Source organism: Pelecanus crispus, chromosome 13 (genome assembly GCF_030463565.1).
Source record: "Pelecanus crispus isolate bPelCri1 chromosome 13, bPelCri1.pri, whole genome shotgun sequence".
Lineage (NCBI taxonomy): Eukaryota > Metazoa > Chordata > Aves > Pelecaniformes > Pelecanidae > Pelecanus > Pelecanus crispus.
The window spans coordinates 18,694,231-18,719,272 of record NC_134655.1 but is presented as its reverse complement, the minus strand read 5'-3'; the positions used below and the strand labels follow the sequence as shown (position 1 = coordinate 18,719,272).

General features: G+C 34.6%; 1 protein-coding gene across 1 annotated transcript in view; it reads left to right on the top strand.

Annotated features, from left to right (window-relative positions):
* Positions 1-25,042, top strand: part of DIAPH2 (diaphanous related formin 2) — a 249,543-nt gene that overhangs the window by 134,919 nt on the left and 89,582 nt on the right. Inside the window, exon 26 of the mRNA XM_075720412.1 lies at positions 19,178-19,330. Within this exon, the coding sequence (XP_075576527.1) occupies positions 19,178-19,330 (153 nt within the window). The remainder of the gene's footprint in view (positions 1-19,177; positions 19,331-25,042) is intronic.

Sequence of the window (25,042 nt, the reverse complement as noted above, 5' to 3'; positions counted from 1 at the left end):
AAGTAATGGTTATTTATCCAGGTAAAATACTTTTCCTAAATAGTGTCTAGGGAGAGAAGGTCTACCTTACTGAAGCTTGTGCATCAGTAAGATTTTTTAAATTTTTTTTTTTTTTGACCTCTCAAAGAACCTGGTTCTTATCCCCTCCCTACTTCCTTCTCTTTCTCTCTTCTCCCCACCCCCTCTCCCCAAGTGAGAAAACCTGTCTTGTCCAAAAAAAAAACAGTGAAAAAGCACTCACTGTAGTTTGAAAGTTATGAAGTATTATGTGATGAAAAACAAAGGAACAGAAAGACCTGGCTTCTAGGTGTAGCATGACTTTTTTTGGTTGGTTGTTTTTTTGGGGGGGGAGTTGGTTTTCTTTTTTTGGTTGTGGGGTTTTGGGTTTTTTTTTTGTTATGGTTACATTATGTGAATGTAATCAGGGTATTTTGTTACTCTTGGTGTTGAGCATTTGTTTAAAGTTAAGCCTTCTGCTTACAGTTAAAAACAAACTCCAAAGGAACAGTCAGCAGAAAGCACATGTCTTAAGATGTGCTAGCACCAGGGAATAAAGTCTTGTTTAAGACTTACGAGTGCATATAGTGGAAGGAAATTAAACGGGAGTGATTTATTCTAGTTTGAGATCAAAATGTCAGCTGTTCTCTCGAAGTCTGACCTGAGAAAAAAATTAATACTTGATTAAATGCTTGGTCATGCAATTTTTTTTGTTTTCAACCATCAATTATTAGTCTTTCTCGCTAATATAGAGAAAACAGAACAAATAACACTAAATTCATATTATTGATATTGTTGGTATCATAAATGAGGAAAGGCTACAAACAATGGAACTTTACAGTCTTTTTTTTTTTTTTAACCCAGTGAGGAAGAATGGACTACTTTAAGCTTCACTCAGCTGTTTTGAACTTTGATTCATATGACTCTTAAGAGGATCAGCTGAGGCCCTCATATGGTCCATTTTGTTATCACCCATGAAACAATTATGAACTTGTTGAGACTTTTAAGATCTTGCTTAATATCACGAAATTATAATGAGCATCTAGTAGTAGTGCTGGTACTACAGCATTTAATGAGACTTCTGTTTGGTATTGATTATTTAAAAATACATAAATTTTGTAGTTGTTTGCATTTAAGTGTGAGCTAAATTACTTCTTCAAAAATAAATGTGATTAACTTTCTATTAGCAACACACAAGAAAAACCCTATTTTTTCTAAATTAAAATAGTAAGTGGAAGAAGAAGAAAAAGACTTTGCACTGTCTACTGAAGCTACAGCACAGAAAAGTACCCCTTTATTTGCTGTTGAATCTTTGGTTTATGGAGTTTTCTGTTTAAACTGTATCTTATGTTGTTTCAGTATCTTTTCACTTACTCATGGTTTACAAGTTTCAAACCCAAGAGAGCAGAAAAGGCCTTCTAAGGTCTTACCTTCCTGGTAAAGAGAGACATTACAGCTGCCTCCTCAATATGCAAGCATGTGCAATATATTAGAAATATAGTGATCAATAAATAATTTTTCTCAATCAAAAGTTCTGTGGTTGCCTTTCACTTTCTGTCTGAGAAGAGTACAGCCAAAAATACTATGCTAGATGAAATGTAAAATCACCCTGTGTGTTGGCTCTTTCTATGCTGATTTCCTATTTTATTTCTGATTCTTACAAGCCCACGCAGGGCGAGCATACTGCTGAAGTAAGAATGTGAATAGAATTAATTTTGAAGCTCTGATTCTGTTGGGCTTCCTGTCTAATCACTTTCGTTTCATAGTTCTGTTCTAGTCAGATGTGTAAAATAACAGGAAGGAAAGTGAGAAGGAATAAGCTAGGAAAGATTTGAAGACAATATAGTAAGAGGAGAAGGGAAAGTAGCCAGTGGATGGAAGGATGAAGATTGAGAATCCAGATTTTAAGCTAAGGGGCACAGTGTCAGAATGGCAAGCTTTAGAAATACTCTTACTAGTGGCAGGAAAAGTTCAACATGACAAAAAGATGCAAACTTTTACTTTCCTGCCTACACCCTGAAAGTTACAAAGGTATTTTGCTTCTTTGTAAGCCATTCTTAGTATATGCTTGGTACTTTTTAAATGGAAAATGTTTTAAGCATTTTTAAGTCCTATTATTCTCTAAGTCTTTTGCTTTACAATTTGTTTTATACTTAAGGTGGGATTTTTTTTTTTTGCTTGTATCTCTTTAGAATTGCAATTGTACAGATTAATGTGTAGGCTTGCTTTTGACTGTAAGAAACTTTTTATCCTGTTGGATGTTCAAGTTCTCTGGATTTCTGTTATCTTAGTTCATTCCCAAGTATATAATCTGTTCATGTTGCAAGGAACTTTTTACAGTGGAATGTACATTTAAGTACTAGGAATACAATCCCCCTGCCATGCACACACAGGCTTGGGTCAATTTGAAGTCATTGTTAATGAGATACTAAAATGCTCTTAAGAACTTCCACCTTCTACCACATATTCTGTAGGCTCTTTACTCAAATTTGCACAGTTGATTGACATGATGAGCAAAGAAAAAAAAAAATCACGTGGCTGGTATACATTTAATTTTGCATCCAGGATGCTCTGTTCTAAGTTCATGTACCTCTAAGAAAGCTAAATTTGTGACGTGAGTATCAGATTTGAGATTTCAGTGAGTTGCTTGGCTGCTTGACTGACAGCCACCAAATGTGTATGCCCCTAATTTGCATTATTTTGTGTTGCCCCAAATGCAAGAAAAGAATCACTAAAATGCACTTTTGAAAAGGAAATCAACAGTATATGATTTTATGAGAGGTTACATTTAAAAACCTTTTATCTCTGAACACTCGCATCATATTTAAATGGGTATGCTAAAGCAACCAAGACACACTTGATTAAACTGATCGTGCTTGTAATTCTTAGAAGTACATCTGAAGGTCTGATGTATTTCATCAGCACAGGCAGAAAATCCCACTTCTGAAAGCACTGTGATAGAAGATAGGAAGAATTAGTGCATACATATAATCTGCTTTTCTTTTCCAAGCTAGCAGCTTTTTTAGAAAATTCAGGGCATCAATGAATAAACAGTTTTCTTTTTCCATTTTTACATTGCTAATTGTTCAAGCCCATAGCATCTCAGCATTTTGAATCCTATTGAAGAACTGACCCTGCCAAGTTCAAAATCAGATTACAGGCAATTTGTGCTATGTTTGGTTACATATATTCAATTGGCATTATTATGCTATGGAAAAAAAAAAAAAAAGACTGCTATTCGATGCTGTTGAGCTCAAATGTACTTAAGTCGTTTACTTAGTCTTTAGAGAGTGTGTCTCCCCAGCATATAAAATGATCTGCTTGAACAGACTAACCTCTTTAGAGGTACCAGTTTAAAAATTAGATAATCAGCAGGTTAGAAATGTGGCCAGGACCTGTTGTAATTAGAATGCACAGTATCAGAAACACATTCTGAAGATCTCAGCCCTGAGCAGCACAGAGCACTCACACAGAAACAATCCCAGAAGCTGTAATGTTTGGTGGGGTTTTTTTGTTGTTTTTTTTTTGTTTGTTTGTTTTTTTTTTTTCCCCTAGGAGATTCTGTTGTTCAGTGACAGTCATGATATAACGGTTGCTATTCAATTTCATTTCTACTGAGAAATGTCAGTATGGCCTTGTGGCATTTACTAAGCCTTTCACTTACCTAATTTTTCAGCCTGGAAAAAAAAATTAATCCCCCACTAAAATTGCTTTGAAATATTTGCATGACTGGTGTCACATTTTGTGTGACTAGATACTTGTCATGAAGGTCAATAGACATCACTGAATAAGGTTAAATATACTGTTTCTGCTGCGTGTAAATATTCTAGACTTGTGACACATTTTCCTATCGTGTTTGCTGTAATATGCAGCAGATGAAAGCTGTGGATCTTTGTACAAAGTTAACTTATAAAGATATATTGCTGAAACAAGGCAAGTTATTTTACTATCCTCATAGAATGAGTCTCCTTTTCTGGTCCTGACTGAAAACCAGTTGGGTTTGGTTTGTTATTTAATACAGTAAATGGTGGTGTTGCTAGTTTTTTTCCCAAGTAAACGTCTTCCTAAATTAGTGGAAAAATCAATCAATTTGTCATGATACTGTTACAATCCTTGTAATTCTAGGACGTGTTGTATTTTACAATTTCAGAATTGCTATACAGGTTTTTATACTAGCCATTTGAAATGGAACTGTATTTTCATTCATAATGTGCTTTGAGCATCCATGGTTACTAAGCTGCAACCCTTGTAGAATTAGAGAGACTTCCCAATTAAAGATGAGTTTAACCTTGTAGAAAAAACCTTTTGATATCTTCCTGCTTGGTCAAGTCCAGTCTTCCTACTGAAAGACAGTATAACATTACGTATGTTTTCCTTAAACTGTTTCTTTGACAGAAGAGGGTTGAGGAATGAGGGAGGTTTGAGCATAGTTTTAGCCTTCATATTTATGCCCTCTGCTTTATTTCTTCTGAGTAAATGTGATACTAAGAGGTATGTGAGAAATAGTAGTGGAGTAAATTGTCAGTCCATCTTCTACATTAAATCCGTGAATTTTAAAAGCCAGTGTGGAATTACAAGGGCTTCCTGTAGGGTATGTGAAGTAGTAGGTTTATCTTGAACCAGAGTGAACACGCTATCGGTTGCAAATCTAAAGCCATCTCCTTTGTTTTCCTACCTCTCTCAGCTTTAATGAGGCATACTGAAGCTTTCTGGCATAAATGTGGGTGGTTTTGTGTGTGTGTGTTGCGGGGGGGTAATCACACAACGTATGAAATTTTCCCTAATGTATGCTGAAATTCTGTATTTTCCTCTGTAGTGCACTGTGCATCAAAAGAATTGTTAGTCTGTTTTTATCACATACCATCAAATAACAGAGATACTGTTGAGATATTTAATGTTGAGATATTTACTATTAATTGTTTAATTTGATACAGCCTGTGTGTTGCTCAGTGAAATAGAATTTGGAAAACTTTAAATAGAGCAAGTCTAATCTGGCAAGATTCCAGATGTTTATTTTTTTCCTAATACAAGTTTTTAATGATACTTTGCTGTGCTTTTGCTAGGTACCTGGCTTCATTTGCTTTTTTATATTCCTGTATTTTAGTATCTTTGTGTTCCTTGATGAAAAAGGAATTCTACACAGGCTTGCATAGTTGATCATGAGAGATTTCATTCTTTTATGAGCAAGACATGATATAAGCCAACAGAGAGGTATTAGTAAATCGTTGTTTCAGTGCTTGACCAGTTATGTGAAAATTGTTGATTTGCTTTGAGACAAGATCAGCCTCACAGACTGCCTTAAGGGCATAAACAAAGCATGATGATAAGTAGCAATATATTTAGTAGAGTGCAGTATCAGTCAGGTTCTTCAGGGACCGGTGTGAAGTCCACTTTTATCCAGTAGTTTCAGGAAGAATCTGTAACAAAAGGCAAACAACGTATCAGTTAAATTCTCAGATAACGAATCAGTAAATATTGCAAGCACAAGAGAGAGAAATACCAAAGGGCCCTGGGAGGGTAATCAGTAATCGAGCCGTAATCCTGTGAGAAGAAATCTGGAAATAGTATCTGTGATACTGTATTTGAGAAAAACAGTAGTGGACACGCGCATTCATGAGGACGTAGGGAAACTGTATACTACCTTCTCTTTTTTTGTAAAGTTAAAAAACCAAGAAGCAAACACAGTTGGAAATGCAATATAGATCATATGTTCACAGTACCTCATAGAGGAAAATTAAGTATTTTTAGTTTTACTAAGGGTATGTTCTTTATTTTGTTGTGTAAAGATAGCATTTTAAGTGTGTTGACTGGAGGTTTGTTGTTATGTTTATGTAGATACTATATACCCAAGAAGTTAGGTAAGTTTGCAGATTGTTTTACATGGAGTTGAAAGTAGGGCTGTCAGGTTGGGGGGGGTATCACAGGAAGATACGTGGCTGGGCCTGGAAGGGAGGAGAGCAAAAGGAGAAGCATATAGAGCCAAAAAATATGATGGAAAAGTGTTAGTAACTCGTCTTTCTTAATGAAAAATCATATGATTTTTCATAAAAGTGTTCAATCTGTGAATTAAATTAAAATTTTGTGCTTAAATGCCCCCGGTTATGTCCATTAGAAGCTTTTTTGAAGAACTTTTCTCCCCAGATGGTGAATTTACTCAGTTCATCTGGATTTTCAGAGTCAGCTGACAGTCATTTTTGTTTCTTTAGTGTTGTTCTTTAAAGGCCTCTTCTCTTTCCTTGTTTCCCCCTTCATTCAGATGTATGCAGGAAGAACTGAATCATCTGCAAAATGTCCTTCTGCCAGATTCAACACACAGCGCTTTTTTAAGAGCTTTCTTTTCTTTATTTTTTCCTATTTGATTCATCTTTCTTAAAGCAAACTAAAAATGCTCACGGTGTTCCAGGTGGTAACTATAGGATTATGTAGGTATAATCATTACTTAGATTGAACTTGAAAATCACCTAATAATGTGTCATGTTTTAATGCATAATGACTTCTCTTACAACTATTCGATATCAGTAAAAAAATGACAAATCCCTTTGGAAAATGATCCTTTGAATTTTAACTGGTCTGGGCTAAGGTACAGTTTTCATAAAGTTAATATTTAAATATACAAGAAGTATGGAACATTATAAAAGAAAATAGGGTTATACAAAGCAGATTATCAATTTTCTTTCTGACTGTATATTTCTACCTTCAGATCTTCATTTCTTTTTAAGAAGGAAGGCCTTGATGTGAGGGGACCTAAGATTATATTGATTTTTTTCATATTGGGCTATACTATAAATCTTGTGAACAGGAGCGTACAACCTGTAGGTTCCGTTGTACTATGAATAAAGGAAGAAATTGGACAAATGTTACAAATGAGGAGGCATAATGATATGCAACAGGTAGCTGTGTGGCAATTAAGAACTTCAACTAGATTACTTTTCTGATTTTTATTTAGTGAAAAACATATATTCTGTAAATTATCTGGTACAAACTTCTGTAGGTTATCTGTTTAAGTCCAGACATTTGACTATAGATTTGTGTTGGGGTTTTGTTGTTTAACCCCTGAGATTATGTAGATTTACCACATGAGGGAGCTCCATTCTATTCTGCACCTCGAAGACTGCTTCTAGAATTGTGCTTCAAAGCTAGTACTGAATAAGATTGAGAGAGGATTTTATACAGTAAAGGAGGAAAGTATAAAAAGGTTGCTGAAATGCATTTTTAGAGTATATGTTGGCTAACTAGTGAGAGAAGAATTTTTTGACAGTAATCTACACAGACACATGAAAAATTATATAGGAGGAAAAGCCTGCTTGTTTAGGAGATTCTGAAGAATAAAATTCTATGAACAAAAATCTACTTAAATACATGGAAATCTAAAGGCTTCTTGATTGTGAATAATTGCCTGAGGGAAACTGTTCTTTCATCCTTAAATTTATATTAAACCAAGCTGTCCAGATCACTGAAAGATCTTTTTGTAAAGAATTGTGCGCTGCTAGAATGATAATTCATTAGAGAACCATTTTCTAATTGCTGTATGCTTATTTTAAAATCTGAAATTAAAGAGAGAGTGCACTCTATAATCCCTGGAGCTGCAGCATTAGATATCAAAATCAAACTATCATGAGACATTGCTTTATCAGAAATGTTGGTGTTGATGGAACTGCTTTTTGCCCTGTACTCTTCTCCACTCCCCCAAAAGAAAAAGAAATTAAAAAAGAAACCCCAAAAAACCAACTTTGGGGAGAAAGTGTACTCTTTTTTTTTTTTAAAGCAGTATGTCTGAGTATAAGAAACTTTCATTTCAGATCCTGATTGCCCTGTGATTATGCTCTTTGCTTTTCTATCTGATCAGAACGTTTGCCTAAGAAATAGCCTTAAGTGCTTGTTGGCCGAGATAGAAATTGGAGGGATTACTTCACTTTCCTGACTTCTGGTTGGTTTAATCCCAGTCATTTGGGGCAAGGCTACTTGTGTGCATATGGTGGTGAGTTCCTAGCAAATAATTGCCCAGTAAGTTATGGCTACATATTTTTGGTATTAATATCAGGAGAGAAAAGAGGAGGGAAAGGACATGCACGGTTTTACTCAAATCATATATGATGTGTGGTTTTAAGTATGCAGCTGGTATTCAGAAATACTCTTTAGGTGCAAAATAGACTCATTTTTAGAGTGTAGGCTTGCACTCTCATTTTCTCCTGTGCTTTAATTTGTGGACACTTCATTACAACAATTGTTTGCACTAAACAAATTTCAATTTTAATAGAATTATTCTATGCTTTTTTGTTAGGTGACGTAAAATCATTCCTTTTCCTCCTTGATTTTGAACATCTAGGCTCTTGAAACATATGATCTGAAGTTTTTCAGATTTCTAAAAACAAGAAAATTAGGACTTCTGACATTGCTGCATTAAAGGAAACTAGAAATGTGAGGAGTCATTTCTCTTTTCCTTCCCGACACTTTACTGAAAAACTTTATCTAGATGAAGTAACCAGCAGATCTACTGATTGAAGCTTGTTAAAACAGGGTACAACTGACAGCTCAAACATAGCTCTTTTAATTAAATCCAGATGAAGTGAGGAAAAACTGCCTGATCAAAGAGAAAGTGAATGTGGTTGCAGTTTCTCTGAAAGATTTAGGGCACACTAAGCTGTAATTATTGTTTAAGGCATCTCATTGTGTGTTCCAAAGCTCATGTAATATTTCTAGGAGTGGCTACCTTACTGTGGCCTTGCTGAAATAGGTATCAACAACTAATTTTTTTATTGCTGTTAGAACATTTTTTGTCAATGCTTTGTGTTATTTGAAACAGTCACATTTAATTAATTTGAATAGAATATGCAAAACAAATTTTTCAGAATTATTTTGTTTGTACTAGCTGCATTTTTGTTGTTTTCTTTCTTGTTTTTATTCATCCAAACAGATTTTTATCTAATTGTTCTCCAGGGAAGGTATGCTAGAAATCCATTACTCTTGCAACATTTTCTGTTTGATATATTCTTGACTATCATGTCTTCTGTGTTGCTTTCTAATTAATGCATGAATAGTGATTATAATTAATTGTTTGGCACCACAAAAAATGAGAGAGCTTTGAGTTTGAAAAAGCTATGAATACCATTCCTCATACTGTTTCAAATTATTTTTAACCCAGAATATCACAAATGAGAATTGAGTTAAGAACTAGATCATTTCTGTTGTAAAGGGTGCTGGAAGAGCGCCTGCATAAAGTATACAGGGAGTGACCACTTTTCAGACTTCTTAGTATAGGATTCCAGGCAAAAATGTGATCCATGACTGTGAAGGATCTGAACAGAGATCTATGAATTTTGTACAAGTATAGGAAAATAACCTGTAAAGCATTACCAAGCTGGAAGAGTTCTTTACTCCATTCCAAACTGGAGAGTTCTTTACTTTCCTCTGTAATTTTATAAGACTCTTTTTGCCTTTCTTCTGTCCTGTCATCTTCTGGTATCCATTGTTCCAGCACTCCCATCGGTTACCCCCTCTTCGTGCCATCGTCGCATTGAGGTGTTTGCTGTAGGTCTAAAAAGCTGAAGAACTGCGAGGGCAGGTCATGAAATACGTAACCAATATACACTGCGTGTGAAGGTATATCTCTACCAGTATCTAGCTGTTTCATTCTTCATCTGGTATAATCTTCTTTTTTCTTATTTTTAACAGCTCTCACAACTCCCATTTCAGAACAAATGAAGCTAGATAGTCCACCTCTTTCATTCACGAATGGCATTTTGCCATTCTTTTAAAAGGATGTTTTTCACCTGTCAGGCAGTGTCAGTAAATTCAATTCCTCTCAGCATGTTTTTGCAAAAGCAGTTTTAAAATTCTGGTGACTTCATCAGTGGAAATAAAGCTTTGTTTCTGTCAGGATGAAAGGTTTGTTTTGCTTTCCGTTCTAGAGCTTTTAGAAATTGTTTTGATCTTTGTCTCCTGTTAAAAATGGGAGTATGGACTTTGGGGATTATTTCCTTGTTACAGTTATGGGAAAAAAACTTAACTTCTGAGGTCACCAACTGTCTTTTTCTCTGAAGACAAAAAGAATTAGTGTTTTTAGGTTCGTTTAGGTTCATACCTAGCTCTAATTTTGGACTTTCACTGATTTTTAAAAAATATTTTTATTTAAGACAGACAAGATGTTCCCTTCTCTCTAGCCTGTGGCTTTATAAATGCTGCCTTTTTCCGTGTTCTGTTTGAGGAGCCAAGTGCTCTTGTTTACTTTTCAAGTTTTCTTCTTCATGCTACCACAGGAAGTTCCTAAATCGGCATCGTAAGTCTTTGGGCAGACTTTTCCAATATAAACCAATTTAAGAAACAGCCTGTAGAGTTTTGTTCCTTGGACTGAATATTTTATAAAATAGGCCCTTGTTTATCGGTTTTTTTCCTAGGAGTTCCTATGGGACTTTTGGAGAAATGAGTGCTGATCTTTGCATCCTGACTAACAGAAGTATAAATAAAAAAGGCAGTATAGAAATTATGTTGACATAAGCTTTCTCTTGTGCATAGTAAAGTGGCATATGTAGAATCAATGGAAGTAGTCTTTTCATTATTGAGAAGTTTGAATGCATGAAAATTAGGAATTGATATGATTACTTAGAGCTAGGAGTAAGTAAACATCGACAGATTTTCTTTCTAGTGTTTATCAAGATGAAAGTTTATTGCCATTTAGGGACAAGTCAGAAAGCCTCATCTTAATTAAGCATGATTCTGCAATTTAGGGAGAAGGAGCTGGTCACAGCTAGCATTGTTATCAGGTGGTTATGATCTTTCTGTGCTTCATTTTCATGAACAAACACTGAAATAGTGTCTGTACACAGTGAATGCAGTTGTATTAAATAATTCGGATAGTTAATGACTTCTTCAGGTACTAATGTAATGAAGGCCAGGGAAAGGAATGGACCTCTTTGCTATATGATAACTGAGAAGCAACTGTTCTTTTGTGGTTTGGTTTTTTTGCGGGGGGGCCTCTTCTGTCAGAATGCTGAATGATGAAGTAATTTGCTTTGTAATGAGACAGAAATTCTCACACTGAGTTTTCTATGGGTATTTTATTAGTGAATCTTTAAGCTCTTCAGAAGTACATGATTTTGTGTAAACAGATAAAATGGGGCTCTTTCTATGGGGCTTGGTTTCTTTGCGTTCCAGTTTGGGTAGATGAAGTGTATTGTAATGAAGATTTCTGCAATTTTTTTTTTTTTCCTGAAAACAAAGGCTTTCAACAGGAAGAAAAGATTAGGTGTATAATTGTGATTCATAATTATTTGTGTATGCTCCAGAAGCCTTCTGTGTAGTCACAGAGATACATTATGTATGTAGTGCGAATGATAAAATTGTTAACATCTGTTTACATACTGATAGCAGGTGAAAATAAAGCTATCAGTGTAAATGACTTACTGTTATTAAAGCTGAATTTCTGTCTTCAGCTAATAAGTTCTGTTTGTGTTTCTCCAGTTCAATTCAAAGGAAGCTCTATTATGAATAAGCTTGGTAAGAGCACTGGTACATCCTTCATTAAAGATGATGACACTATTGAATCAAACTTTCTCTTCTAGCTATATAAAACATATTTTTTACCTATTTTGGCAGTTTCTTGACTAGGAATCCTGCTCTGAAACAGTATGCAAGAGTTTTGAAATGACAGAATACAGTTTGGATGGTTGAAATATTTTTAGTAAATTTTCACACTTAGTGGTAGTTGTCTGGAAATCATTACAAAAATGTGGTGGTGTTGAAGTTTATTTCTTTAATATTAGTTGTAGGTAAGTGTAACCATGGAAAAAACCCAGGCATTTTGCTCTGTGAATGACGTATGGCAATAGATTAGCAAGCAGTCTACTTAGGGTTTTAATTTCAGGTGATTGTGTCAAGGGATTCCATCATTTTCATGGATGAGTTTGAAGCATGGGTTTGGTTCTTTTTTGTAAACTCAGACAATGAGTTGGCGTTAAGTGTGGATAGGAAGCTAAATCAAACCCAGTGCAGATAAACAAACTCAATTATTTGGTTCTTATACTTGCTTTAGCTGAATTGTAAGTATCTTGTGAAATTCTGATGGTAATGAGAATAATCCGTTTTATTGAAAAACAAGTTTAAATAATAAAGACCATTTGATTTGTTGAAATAATGAACTATTCAGCAAGGTACTTTTATAACTAGACGTTTATAGTTCACTGAGGATTCTGACAAGCGGCTTGTTCTTAGTGTTTCATGTTTCTCTTCAGCAGTTCTCATAATCTGATTTAATTTGGGTGTGTTTGGAGTGGGAAAAGCTGTATTTGGCTAAAGTACAGTGTATAAAACTTTTTTGTAAATTTGGGATTTTTTTTAATGGAATGGAGTTGCGTTGTATAGCTTAGAGGGAAAGAAATTATTTGAGCTGTTAATATATTGAAGTTGAAATTATGTATAAACAGAGTAACCAAAACCTTGTTCATTTAGATTTCCCAGAATCACAGCATGGTTGAGGTTGGAAAGGGACCCTTGGAGGTAATCTTGTCCAACAGCCCTGCTCAAGTAGGGCCATCTAGAGCAGGTTTACAGAACCGTGTCCAGATGGCTTTTGAGTATCTCCAAAATTCCATAACCTCCTGGACAACCTGTTCTAGTGCTCAGTCACCCATTGAAGCTCAGCTTTGCTGTTATTCAACACTTGATTCAAGACTCAGAAATATAGAAGGCCAAATATGAATTAGGTTGTGAATTTTCAGTAAAGTACCTTTAGGTATAAATGCAGACCCCTCGGTGGAAGCAGCATCTAATTGTTTTCTGATTTTGTGCCTTCTCCACTGTACACTTACTTTCCCTTTGTTGCTAATTTCTTATTGCTGAGGATGTCAAGTACCACCTATGAGTAAGGTTAATTTGCAAGCATATCTGGTGATCCACACATTGATATTAGTAAAACGCAACATTTATGATTAGTGGTGTCACAAATGTTTTTTAATCCCACTCTTGGATGCTTTATCTAACAGATCATAAAGGCATACAAACAAAAATCAGCTGTTGTGTGATTATTTACATAATTCTTTCTGCCTAATTAGTTCTCCCCCAACTATGTCATTTCGGGCTCCAGTAATTTTACTTTCAAGCTTTTTGAATAAGCAGTTTTTCAGCATGTACATTAATTTTCCCACAGTGCCTGCACTAACATGTTATGGATTGAGCTGACTGACAGTTAATGGCAGTAAAACTAACTTTTGTTTCTTCAAAATAGAAGAATACACAGTCTGTCAGATAATAGACTGGTTTTATACTTTTAAAATTTATATACTCTGTGCTGGATTAATAACAAAGTTGTAATTTTATCAAAGCATCAACTATTGGTATGTTAGTTGTTCCAGATATATCAGTTGCTTTGAAGAGTTGCAGTGTGCATGTGTATCTCCAGAATAATATAATAATATTGGCATTATGATATACGGCTGCATTCCCTCCTGCTTCAAGTACTGCTGACATTAATTCTGTAGTTCAGCTCAGGACAGGAGAGAAACATTCAAACATATAATTTGTCATGGAAATTTTAGTAAGCCAGTTTTAATTAAACTGTATTATCAGAGACACAGAGCATTCTGATGGACATTGTCAATTTTCAGAACTGTAAATGAGTACTTAAGAGGTTGGAATAGCTAACAATAATAAATTATTTCAAATTGTACATTTAGTAAAGGATGAAAGAATACACATTGACATATTTTCGGTCTTGCAGTATTTAGGATTATGAAGGTTCAGAGCTTTATCGTTGTGTAATGATACAGTTCATGGACACTTTGCACTCCTCAATGCAGATTTATCAATCTGCAGCTTAAAAATACGCAGTGTTTTGTTTGTTAGCTTTCAAAAATGCATTTTAAGGAAAAGAAGTTATTTACATTGTAAATAGTAAATGGATTACCAGTTTTCCTATTGTAAATTATAAATGATGATTGACTATGATTTTTATCTAAAACCAGTGTGTCATATAAAATCTAACTGTAAATCAAACAATTAGAAATGCACTTAAGACAACTGGTGTGGACAAATTTAAAGGAAATCATATGGAGATTTATAATGAAACCATGTTTGATTTTTTTTAATCACGCTGTGCTGTCTTTTGAGAACAGTTTCTGTCTGTAATGAATATTAGGATCAGTGTGTATAGTAGAATAAGATACATTCAGTAGAACTGAAGTTAACTGAAAAATAAGTGGGTCGGATATTTAAATAAATAAAGTTTAGGTGGCTTTCCTTTCGAGACTCCTAGAAAATCCCAGGCTGAGTATTTTTACCTCCTCTTATAGTGCTAACTTATATAATATGCTAAATACATTGATTCTTTCCCTTTAGGTTGAGTATATTTATAAATGAGAACGTCTTCCATCTCTAGTCCCAGTGGGCCTTTATTTCCTTTTGTCCTTGTGGTTTTGCTATCTATTAGGAGTTAATCCACCTGTAGCATAATGCCAGCTGCCTCTTTCTTAAATGATTTTTTTGTGTCAGCACAAACTTTTGAGAATCAAGCATTACATGAAAACCTCTTCCAATCGAATGCAGCTTTCACCTGTTTTCAGCTTCCTGTAACCAGTAGCTGGAAGGAGATGTCAAAAGAACTTCTATTCAGTCTTTGAAATGCTTTTGGAAGGTGTCAGGAAGTTTCTGCCAGGTATCTCCTTTTTGTTTGTAGTGCATTCTTTCTTTCTTCTGGAGGTATCAAAGACACCAACTCTGTGGTCTGTTTTATTGTTTCAGACCTGTGGTCAACCGCCCTTAAATTTCATTTTTGTAGTGACAATCTACCCTGGAGAGAGTCCTCCTTAACTGCTGGAACACCAGTTCATTTTTCTAATTATAGTTAAATTACCAATGTTCTTTCTACTGTGGCATATTTACTGTTGATGAATGCCAAGCTTTCAGTGTTGGCTTTCATTTTCTTTGTAAATGCTAAGAGTAATAGGTCTTGCCTTTGGGCAAGTGAGTTTTTTGTGTGTTCAGGTACTTTATTAACTCTATTATTCAAGTTATTGATACATGGATGTGAAATTCATAGCAGATGTTAGGGCAGAAGTGATGAGTTTCCCTCCAGCACATTTGGGGTCTTTAACCTTGATTTCTCTGATTTTTTTTCTCATCTGTTTACATGGAAGAAACCAGGAGAAAGCATGGAAGTACCATGGTAGTGTTCCTAATATGGACGTAAAGAATTTCATTCTACTGTTGATGGTAATTAGTGATTCTTTATCTCTGACATAATGTGGTAGCATAGTGTCATGGTAACATTTGTATCCATTGCTTGCTTAATTAAGTGAATTAATTTAGGCATTGCACTGAAATGCCAGCAAACTGTAGGCATCTGGTCATATTTCAAAGTGTAAAAAAATCATTGACTGACTTACAGAAAAGATATTTTCAGTCATTACAGCCGGCTTTATACAGCCGTACTAATATTTACTTGTATTCTGATAATGACACTACATTTAATATTCTCACTGCAGAAATCCTTATCTGTCTGGGTGTCTAAACTTCCCCCCCCCCCGCCCCTTCCTGGTGGCGGTCATTGTCAAACAAACCACAGAACTGGATGGAAACTTAAGCTGGCAGCTTTAATGCAAACGCATAAACAAAATCCTTTTTATTAAAAAAAAAAAAAAAGGTGGCAGTTTCCCAGCCGCTCTTTTAATAGGAAGAAGACAGGAAAAAGTAGAATTAGTAGATAACTGAAATTTGGCAACAAAATTTAATAAAATAATAAGGATAATAGAACTTAATGGTCTGCATTTACCTGTATGTTTGTAGCTTAAAAGACATGAAGTTTTCTTTTGTTATTTGTTTGCATTTTAATTTTCTTTAGAGTTCTTTAGTGACATGGCGTACAGAGAATTTTACTGGATTGAATGGTAAAGCACCTGTAAATTCTAAACTGCAATAAGCACTTCAAAAATTCAAACTTGACAGTTAGAAAATCTCAGAGTCATTTTGTGTAGTTGCCATCTGCAGCAGTATGAAAATGGAAAAAGGAAGTGGATTAAAGGGCATAAACTTTCCTTTACCTAGTAACCACTAAAATAAGTTTTTCAAAGCTTCAGTAAGGATTATAGGTACAAAGTTGCCTAGGTGGTGATTAGATATGGTTCTGTTATTGTTGCAGTGGTGTATTTCCTAATCTTAGTAAAACAATAACTTTCCTTATATTCAAATTTACAAACCCATTTTTCTTGGTTTATGTGGAACTTTGGGAGATAGGTATGGTATTGAAGATGGAAAAATGTTTCCAAGTGTTTTTTGGGTGTTTGGGGTTTTTTTAATTTTTCAAATAATAGTACTTACAGTAAAGTCTTGGCTTAGAATTTTCTTATGGTTACAAAAGAAAATAAAAGTGTGTGTATGTGGAAAACCAAGCTTGTGAATAAAGTAATTTCTCTTATTTGAACAAGCATCTTTACACATGATAGTTCTGCGATTTTTGTTTTGGTTCAGAATGTAAGACTGAAACCTTGTTTACCGTTTTATATTAAAGTTTCAATCTATATGAATGAAAACTGTTGCAATTAAGTATTTGTGTTATGCAAAGTTTTGATAGCTTAGATTTTTCAAGAATGTTTTTCCATGAAATAATGTAGGCAAGTATGGCTTTACTTTCCTAGAATGATTGTATTGACTAAGTCTTCGCAATGCCTTGAAGTAGTACATTTTAAGGTGATGTTTCAAGTTACTAATATTTTCTAAGTATGAAGATCTAGTCTCTCTTTGGTCATCATCTTAATCTGTCTTACAGACATTCTTTTGTCTTACGAGCCATCTGTTAATGGTATTTCTTGTTTGCAGTTTGGCACTTATTAGATAAAATAATGATGTTGCAATTACAGGATATGTTTCTACAGTGTTACTTTAAAATATGTTCTGGTTTTAGTAGCAGTATTGTTTGTTTTTTTTTTTTTCTTTTTAGTGATTACTGTTGTTATTTCTCATGTTGAATGTGCAACCTGAGTGGAGAATTTGACTCTGGGACCTTTGTCTCAAAAAATTAATTTCAAATCTGGAATGTTTGATTTTTTTTTTCTTGTTTCAGATTTTTCAGTCATTTTTAGTATATTAATTTGTTTTTATATTCTAAGGGGTTGTTTTTAAAGGAATGACAGATACAATTTGTATAATTACATACCTTTGTATTTCTTTTTCCTAGTATTTTTGGTGAGTTGTTCAACACAGTAGTTTGCTGACTCTAAGGCAGTCCATGTTTTTCGAAAATTTTTAGACTGCTCAATAATTCAGTAATGTGCCATTATTACCTATTTAATGGATTCTTGCCATTAAACTTTCATTTCCTTTTGTACAGTTAAATGTCATTGAAGACTGAACTATACTGAGTTTGTCTTGTATTAAGATGCATGATTCAACGGTCCAAGCTTAACCAAGCAGGTTAAACTTCATTTCAATAAACTGAAAATATAGGTATTAATACTGTGTTTGCACTGGTATAAAACTACACATGTAGATATTACTGCTTCAAAAGTTTCTTAAGAGGAAAATTTACATTCTATAAAGTTTTTGATCATACTTTTAAAAACCAATTTTGAAATTACTATTTACATACCTCCCATTAGTTAGAGCAGGAAAATCCAAGTGAAATACTAGGCCTCTTTCCAATGGAAGGTATTTTCAGCCTTGTTACTCTTCCATGTAGCTTGTGAAATTTGCCTTTTAAGTACGCACCAGTATCCAAACAGCACGGAAATGTTAGGAGTAGAATACCCACCTCAGTTTCCTTTCTACATTCTGCAATTTGTTGACTGTTTTCTGAAGAATCATTTTTGGGTTTAGTCTCATCTCAAAAATAAATGGTTTGTGCAATTTCTCTGTATGTCTCTTTCCCCTAATTAGTTTCCAGGTTGTTTGCTACTTTGCAGAGAGATAGGGATCTCAAAGATACCGAGTAATTAGAAATGTGATACTAGGCAGAGTCCCAGATTAGAGACTTAAGAATGGGGAAAGGTTGAAGCATGAGCTCTGCTGTATTAAGGATCAGAATCTGCATGGAAGAGAGTCGTTACAAGTAAAAGCCACAGGGAGCCAGGCTGCATGATTTTTGTAGTTCAGGGAATAACTTGTGTCTTTTGTTCTTGGGTTTTGATATGTACAGCACAACACTTTCATCAGCTACAATTCAGTATCCGCAGAACTAGTTTAATCGTGTACTAGCTGGTTTTTTTAACAGTGATTTGGGACTTTGTGGATATAAACAACCAGGACAGAAGGAAAGAACTTACTTGCTTTGAGGCAAACTAATGTTTCCCTTAGTAGCTTGCGCCCTTCCTGAATTTACAAATGAATTGTTCGTAGAGGAGGGAAAAAAAGCCACATTTTTCTATTTAAAAGGATTATGGCAAACTTTTAATGATGACTGCTGGGATGGAAGTCAGTCTCAGTTTCATTTCTAGACTTCCATACTTCCTAATGGAAAAAAAAGACTTCTGTTCTTCCATGGTGTTTTTCTTACTAATAATTTTTCAAAGCTGTTTATCAGTTAACTGGGGCAGGTGGGTGGATATTCCATTCTTATAAGTTCTGTGAAATTAGATGGTTGAGAGAGTGCCCCAGATACATGTACCTAGTACAGGAAGCCTGAGGCATGAGCCGAGCTATGTGGCTAGGCATTAAAGAATCCACAAAGACGACACATCTTTAACAAAAGGGAAAGCAAATTAGATGCCATACTATATCATTTTGTCATTGGTAGTTATGCACAATGCAAATTTTACAGAGAAAGTATATGTACACAATATGGGGGATGTGACATCACTTGAACGGAGTGAGGCATTATAGTTAGATTCTCACAGCAAACTAATTTTCAGTATGTCTTTTCATAGAATGCATTCTACAAAATTAATCATTTATTAGAAGAAAAATGTCCAAGGTATTTGGAAATTTTATTAAGTCAGCATTATATAGTCTATTAATGGCAAATCTTCACTATTGAAAAGGGATCACATCATGGAAAAGTGTGCTACCACCTTATGCTGATATGAACTTGCTGATATGTAAACATTAATACTTAAAAATGTCATATTTGAAAGCAGGACAGCACTAGAAAATTTTCCAGTTCTAACCTTTGTACTGCATTTTCTCTTTTTTTTTTTTTTTTTTGTTACATTGGATTATATTTGAATAATTTCCCTTAACAAAACCTTACAGCTTTGCTGAGAGTGCCCGAGAGCAATATGAAAAATTGTCCTGCATGCACAACAACATGACTAAATTGTATGAAAATTTGGGAGAATACTTTACCTTTGATCCCAAAGCAGTAAGCATAGAAGAATTCTTTGGTGATCTGAGCAACTTCAGAACTCTGTTTTTGGTGAGTAATGTCTGCAAAACATTCTTATTTCTTCTTTTTCCCAGTTTTAATTCTTTCCTCTTCTCTCTATTTCTTGTGTTATAATTAACTGTATGTTTTGTTCTGTGGCAGGAAATTGAATGAATGTTTCCAGATTTATTTAGATTTTGGTCACTGATAGCTATCATCCTCCAGTTTGTAACTTGCTAACTCACCTGTCAATGTGGTTGAGATGTAGGGATAACTGGAAAATATTTTTCCTCTTTTAAAAACTTTGCCTGTTGGTTGATGCACAACAAACAGGTGCGATACTGAAAAACATGTTAAAACCAAGCTCTGAATGGACACGTCTACTATATTTATCTGGCTGATGCCTTAATGATGCTGTGATGCTAAGGCTGAGACAATCAAGATGAGCTCTGTATTGTTGACAGAACTCATGAAGTTCACTTAAATGCTCATATTACTATTTTGAGACATCCAGTGTGGTTGATGTCAGGATATGGCTTTTTTATAACGGAATTTAAGAATTTCATTTTAAACAGCTAAGTTTTTAATGGGTTTAATGTCATCTTTCCTAGTGGCTGTCTGGAAGCCATAATTAGCTGCACCATAGGAAGTGTACAGGGAAAACAGATGCCTAGAATGTCACATTGTGTCTCTAGAAAATATTAACATGACTTGGAAATACCACCGTTTACCATGCAGCTGTGGCTCATGGCTCTGTTGCCAGTAGCTGGCTTAATTTATCGTGTATTCATAAGGACTTCCAGTTTCAGGGTGATGGAGGAATAACTACTTGAAAACATAATTTTCATACCAAGTTTACTTTATTAGAAAACTTTTACTACAATATATTTAAATATTAATTTTAAATTTGCTGAGATTTATTCTTCTTTTTCCATAAGCAAATCACCAATTCTTTTATAATTAGTAAGTATGCCAACACATCTGCATGAAGACTTGTCAGGAACAGGAATAGTTGTCATGAGATATTTCAGTGCATTTACTTTTTCATAAATCCAAGGCTTACATTTTCAAATGTGGATATCTTGTGCTTTGAAGTTTCCCTTGAAGGTCAGTTGCCAACAATGAATGCTTTACATACACAGCGTGTTTTAATTGTTTCTGCAGTGTATATAGTTTGAGATAATTGGCCTTTGTGAGCACTTAGAATTCAACATAGCCCTTCAGAAAATCTTGACTTGTCTTGTATTACCTTTGTACAACAGCTATTACTTGTATTTCCCTCTGCTTAACCTGTGATTCTGTGTACGATTCCACTATGTAAAAGTGAGAATACTGACTAAATACTTTGATTGTAATGACAATTTTTTTCTTTCATTTGCAACTAAAGATAAGAATACCTTACATTACAGAATCATGCAGTTCAGCTCGTGTATTTGAAAAAGATGGACTATACGTGAATGTTTTTAAAGATGAATCTAAAAGAATTAAATCAGAAATATATTCTGAATGGCACATCCCCTGGGCACAGAGAAAATTCTCTGTGTGTGTTCGTATGTGTATGTACATATATATATGTATATAAAAGTACGTTTGGAGCTTGATATGTGTTTATCTTGTAATGCCTATATCAAGCTGTTTTAGTGTTAAGAAAACAGCTGGTCTTTTGAAAACTCATGTTAAAGACTTTTGACAGTCATTAGAGGAAGTGCCACGCATCGAATGGAAAATAATGCCCATTTTTTGTTACTTGAAATAAAAAAATATATGCATGCATCATCTTTTCTAATTGCTTGCCTTTTGAAAGTTGAACAAAACCAGTATTTAATAAATGCATCTCCACATGGTCTAAGCATTCAGAAGTTGTTAGGCTGAATGACAAGATGTAGAGTACATGAGGAAAAAAATTTCTGGAGTAGTCAGTGTGGTTTTTTCATCTTTCATTCTTCTGATCAAAGTGTATCAGCAATACAGTGATATTCCTTTGGGTCCAGTAGTTTCTCTTCAAGTTACTTTCCAACAAAATTTTCCATATAAATAAGCTGTTATTCTGTTATCCCTAAACAACAGGAGGAAAGGAAATTATAAGTAGGCAGTGTAGGCTGATAAAGTAGTTGACCTTTCTCAGTTTCTTTGTGAGACGTATTGATTGCCATTGGAACGCTTTCTGTACTTTTCCCAGCAATAGACAATTACTCCAGAGATTGACTTATTTGTGGACATTTTGTTGTTTGTTGTTTTATGTCTTTAAAACTGTCCAGATACAAAGTTTCCAGTCAAGTACCAAATTAATCTTTTGTACTTAGTCTTTATCAACATCTCTTCACCTTCGTGTGAGAGAGAATAAGTGTTTTTTGGGCTGTTCTGTGATGTTAGGAAGAGAAAAAAGCACTGCCTAGTTAGGAATTCGCAGTCTAAGTGACACCATTAAAACTGCCCATCGTATGATTACAAATAGCCAAATAGAGTTAGAGCACCTCTGACCAATCATCTAACCAAATATTCCTTGTGAGTCATTTAAGTTCATTGAGCTGCAATATAGTGAATCAACCTAGAGATGCAGATAGAAGAAACAGCATTTGTTTGTTTATTTATTATTCTATATCTGCTCCCATTTTATCCCCAGCCTTCTCTAACCATTTTTGCAGGAAACATAATTAGAGCTGAGGGTGTAGTAAGACAATGAAATAAAGTTTGCATCGCTTTACCCCTCTATCTCTTACAGTTAGAAATCTTGTCCCTCATGGTCCCCTCATGGCTGTACTTCTTGCTCAGTCTTTTTTTTTTTTTTTTGGTCCTAAGATTAGGTAGAATATTTAAACCTTTGAAGTGAGCTTTTAACTAGATTTTTCCTGGTACTCATGTCACTTCTGTCTATGTTTACTTCTTTGGTTTTGTGCTTAAGTCTGTCTTGATAACCTCATTGTATTCAAGGCATATCACAAGAAATAAGTAAAGCACTTCAGCATGACTTTCCTTTGCAAATGGAACACGATTCAAAATCAGGCCTGGAATTAAAAAACAAACAAACAAAAAAGGTGCATTTATTCTTTTCTTGGAGCTGACAATTGCACAGGAATTGAATCACAAGTAGCAATAAGGGGTTTTTTTGTTGGTGTGTTGTCCCCCGTCCCCCCCCTTTCAGTTAAAATAGTAGACCCACTGAATAATAGTATGCCTTTTGTATTTAGGACTATTTTGAAGAAGAAATGTTTTTTAGATTTTATTGATTTATTCCTTTCTTCCATTGAAAGTAAACACAAATTTCTATTGTCCTTGAGGACAATTGCAATGTGATACATTTTTGGTTTGATATAGTTTCAGACTCTTATCAAATAATGATTAATCAGTTGCCTGAAGCAAGATGCCAGTTTGTTCTTTTCTGGTTTGGTTCTTCACTTTAACCTGCTGTCTCACATTATGTCAAATGATCTGAAGTATTTTTAATCTGTCACTTTCTAAATGTTTGTTTCTGTTGGTGCTAGAGTATTTAAAAATATCCACCAAATCCGTCATGCCTACATTTGCAAATGGACATAAACTTCCTTTTAATCAGATTTTGTGCTTCATGGAAGTTGTATGAAATATATACTCTAGCATTAGATAGGAAATGTTCTTTTTTCTTACATACTACTTAAATGTTTCAGCTTTTGTTTGCTCTGTGGGCTCCCCCTTTAATGCAGATAGTCTTAAAGGTGAATTTTGAGGCTAAAAAACCAATGTTGTAATAATGCCTGTAAGAATACTTTGGTAAAATTTGAAGCGGTAACAGGCATTTATGGGCATAGTTGTTATGAAATGCAGAGAAGCTTTTTCCTTCAGTGAAGTGATTTTTTTTTTTTTTTTTTTTTTTTTTTAAATCTGGTTGACAGTTTTATCAGTGGTGTGACTGCTTCCCTCACATTAGTGTAAATGCAGCTCTTTGAATAAGGAATTAAATCTTTAAATTACATTATAAATGTACTTTGGGGAAAAGGGTTGTATTCTAGTACAAGTAGATGTGAGTAACTCATCAACTGGCAGTATGAGAGATGGGTTCTTGTAAAAGACCTATGAAATACACTGCCCTTTTGTATCAGCTCTGACTGTTGATTGATGGTTACGGTGTAGCTGGGATCTTTTTACAGTAACCCTGTAATACAAGATCCGGAAAGTGAAAATCTCCCCAAAATGATAAGACATATTGAATAATCAGTAAACTAAACACATCTTATTAGGCGACCACTACCCTGGTCTTTCAGGATTTTAAAAGATTGATGGCCTCTACCAGAGAGGAAACAAAACATCTGTTATGTTGCCTTCATGAGAAAAAACTTTCATCACAGTGGATTCAGCATCTTGAGTATAAATGTACCTGTAAGACCTTTTCTTTCTAATATTTGTTTGCTTGTAAATTGCTTCGCAGTAAATTTCAAGCTCCATGACTCGGGAACATTTTTTCTGTGCCTTTTTTGAAGTGTCCTTTGAATACAGCAGGTCATTGGCTTCAATAGTATAAATCAATGAATATACAATACCTAAATTAATACATAATAAGCATATGATTTACTATGAAATGCAGTACATAGTCAAGCTTAATTCCCAGCTTTCAAACTCATAAATTGAGTTTGTAATTCAACAGGGGTTTAAAAGAAAGGCTGTATTCATTGTTCTCCCTGGTTATTTGTCTGGGAATACAGTTTCTCCCTTCTGCCTAAAAAGTAACAGTTCTTTAATGTAGTTTGAAAGATAACAGTTTCTAGCTAGCAGGAAGCTATGAAAAAATAAAGAGTAATGAGCAAGAAGTATTTTCTCCAGCAAAATTTCCTGAGAGGTAATATCAAAAGTGAAACATTTTCCTTATTAACAGGGAGTATATAGCAAGCCCTTCCTCCCCCGCTGCCCCCCAAACCCACACAAAGACCCTTTTGTAAGCGCTCTAAATTCTCATCTGAGTGTATACATCCAGCTAGTGCTGAGGAGAACTTTTTTTTTTAATCATCATATTGATCAAATCAGGAATTAGGTGTAAGCTGGGAAAGTTTATAAGTAATGGAATCAGAAGCAACAGCATTCACATAGGAGCAGTAACTCATCAACTTTATTAACAAGCTGTTAGTACAGCTAGATAAGTAGCTACTCTATTCATGATACAAAAGGTAAGGATGACATTTCTCTTGGAAGATATGCAAAAGATGTAAAAATAAATAATAATAAAAGAAATTAAACTGAATTACAGTACAGTACATTTGCAAGCACTTAAAGGGAGGCAAGTGCAGAAATAACAGGCAGCATAGCTGGGGTTGGGATTTGTTTCCGACAAGTCTAACTTGTTTCTGTGGCAAAGTGATTGCCCTTGTGGATGGGGTAAAAGCAATAGATGTCATATTTCACGGTAGTGATGGCTTTAGTTAAGTAATATTTTCAGAAGTAATCTACGAAAACATGGTCTAGAGGAAACTATGAAGTTTCCTAATCTTGAAAAGGAACAGGATTAAAAACTTTTCTTCGGAATTTTCCATTTGATAGTTTCAATCTCCATTCAGTGCTGATGGCAGCGAGTCCAACTGAGTAGTATTGTTATTCCCAGGCATTATCTTGGAAGTTTATAATATTTAAATTAGGGTTTTGAATCCTCACTCCTCTCTGGAAACCAGGCATAGTTTGGGAGTTTGACTATCGCAATACTTAAGATGTGAATCTAACGCAGATCTTGAAAACCTCTTGTAAACCAGTAGACTTTATTACCTGCTCTAAGTGACTCCCTTCGGCAAGATTCTAAATCTA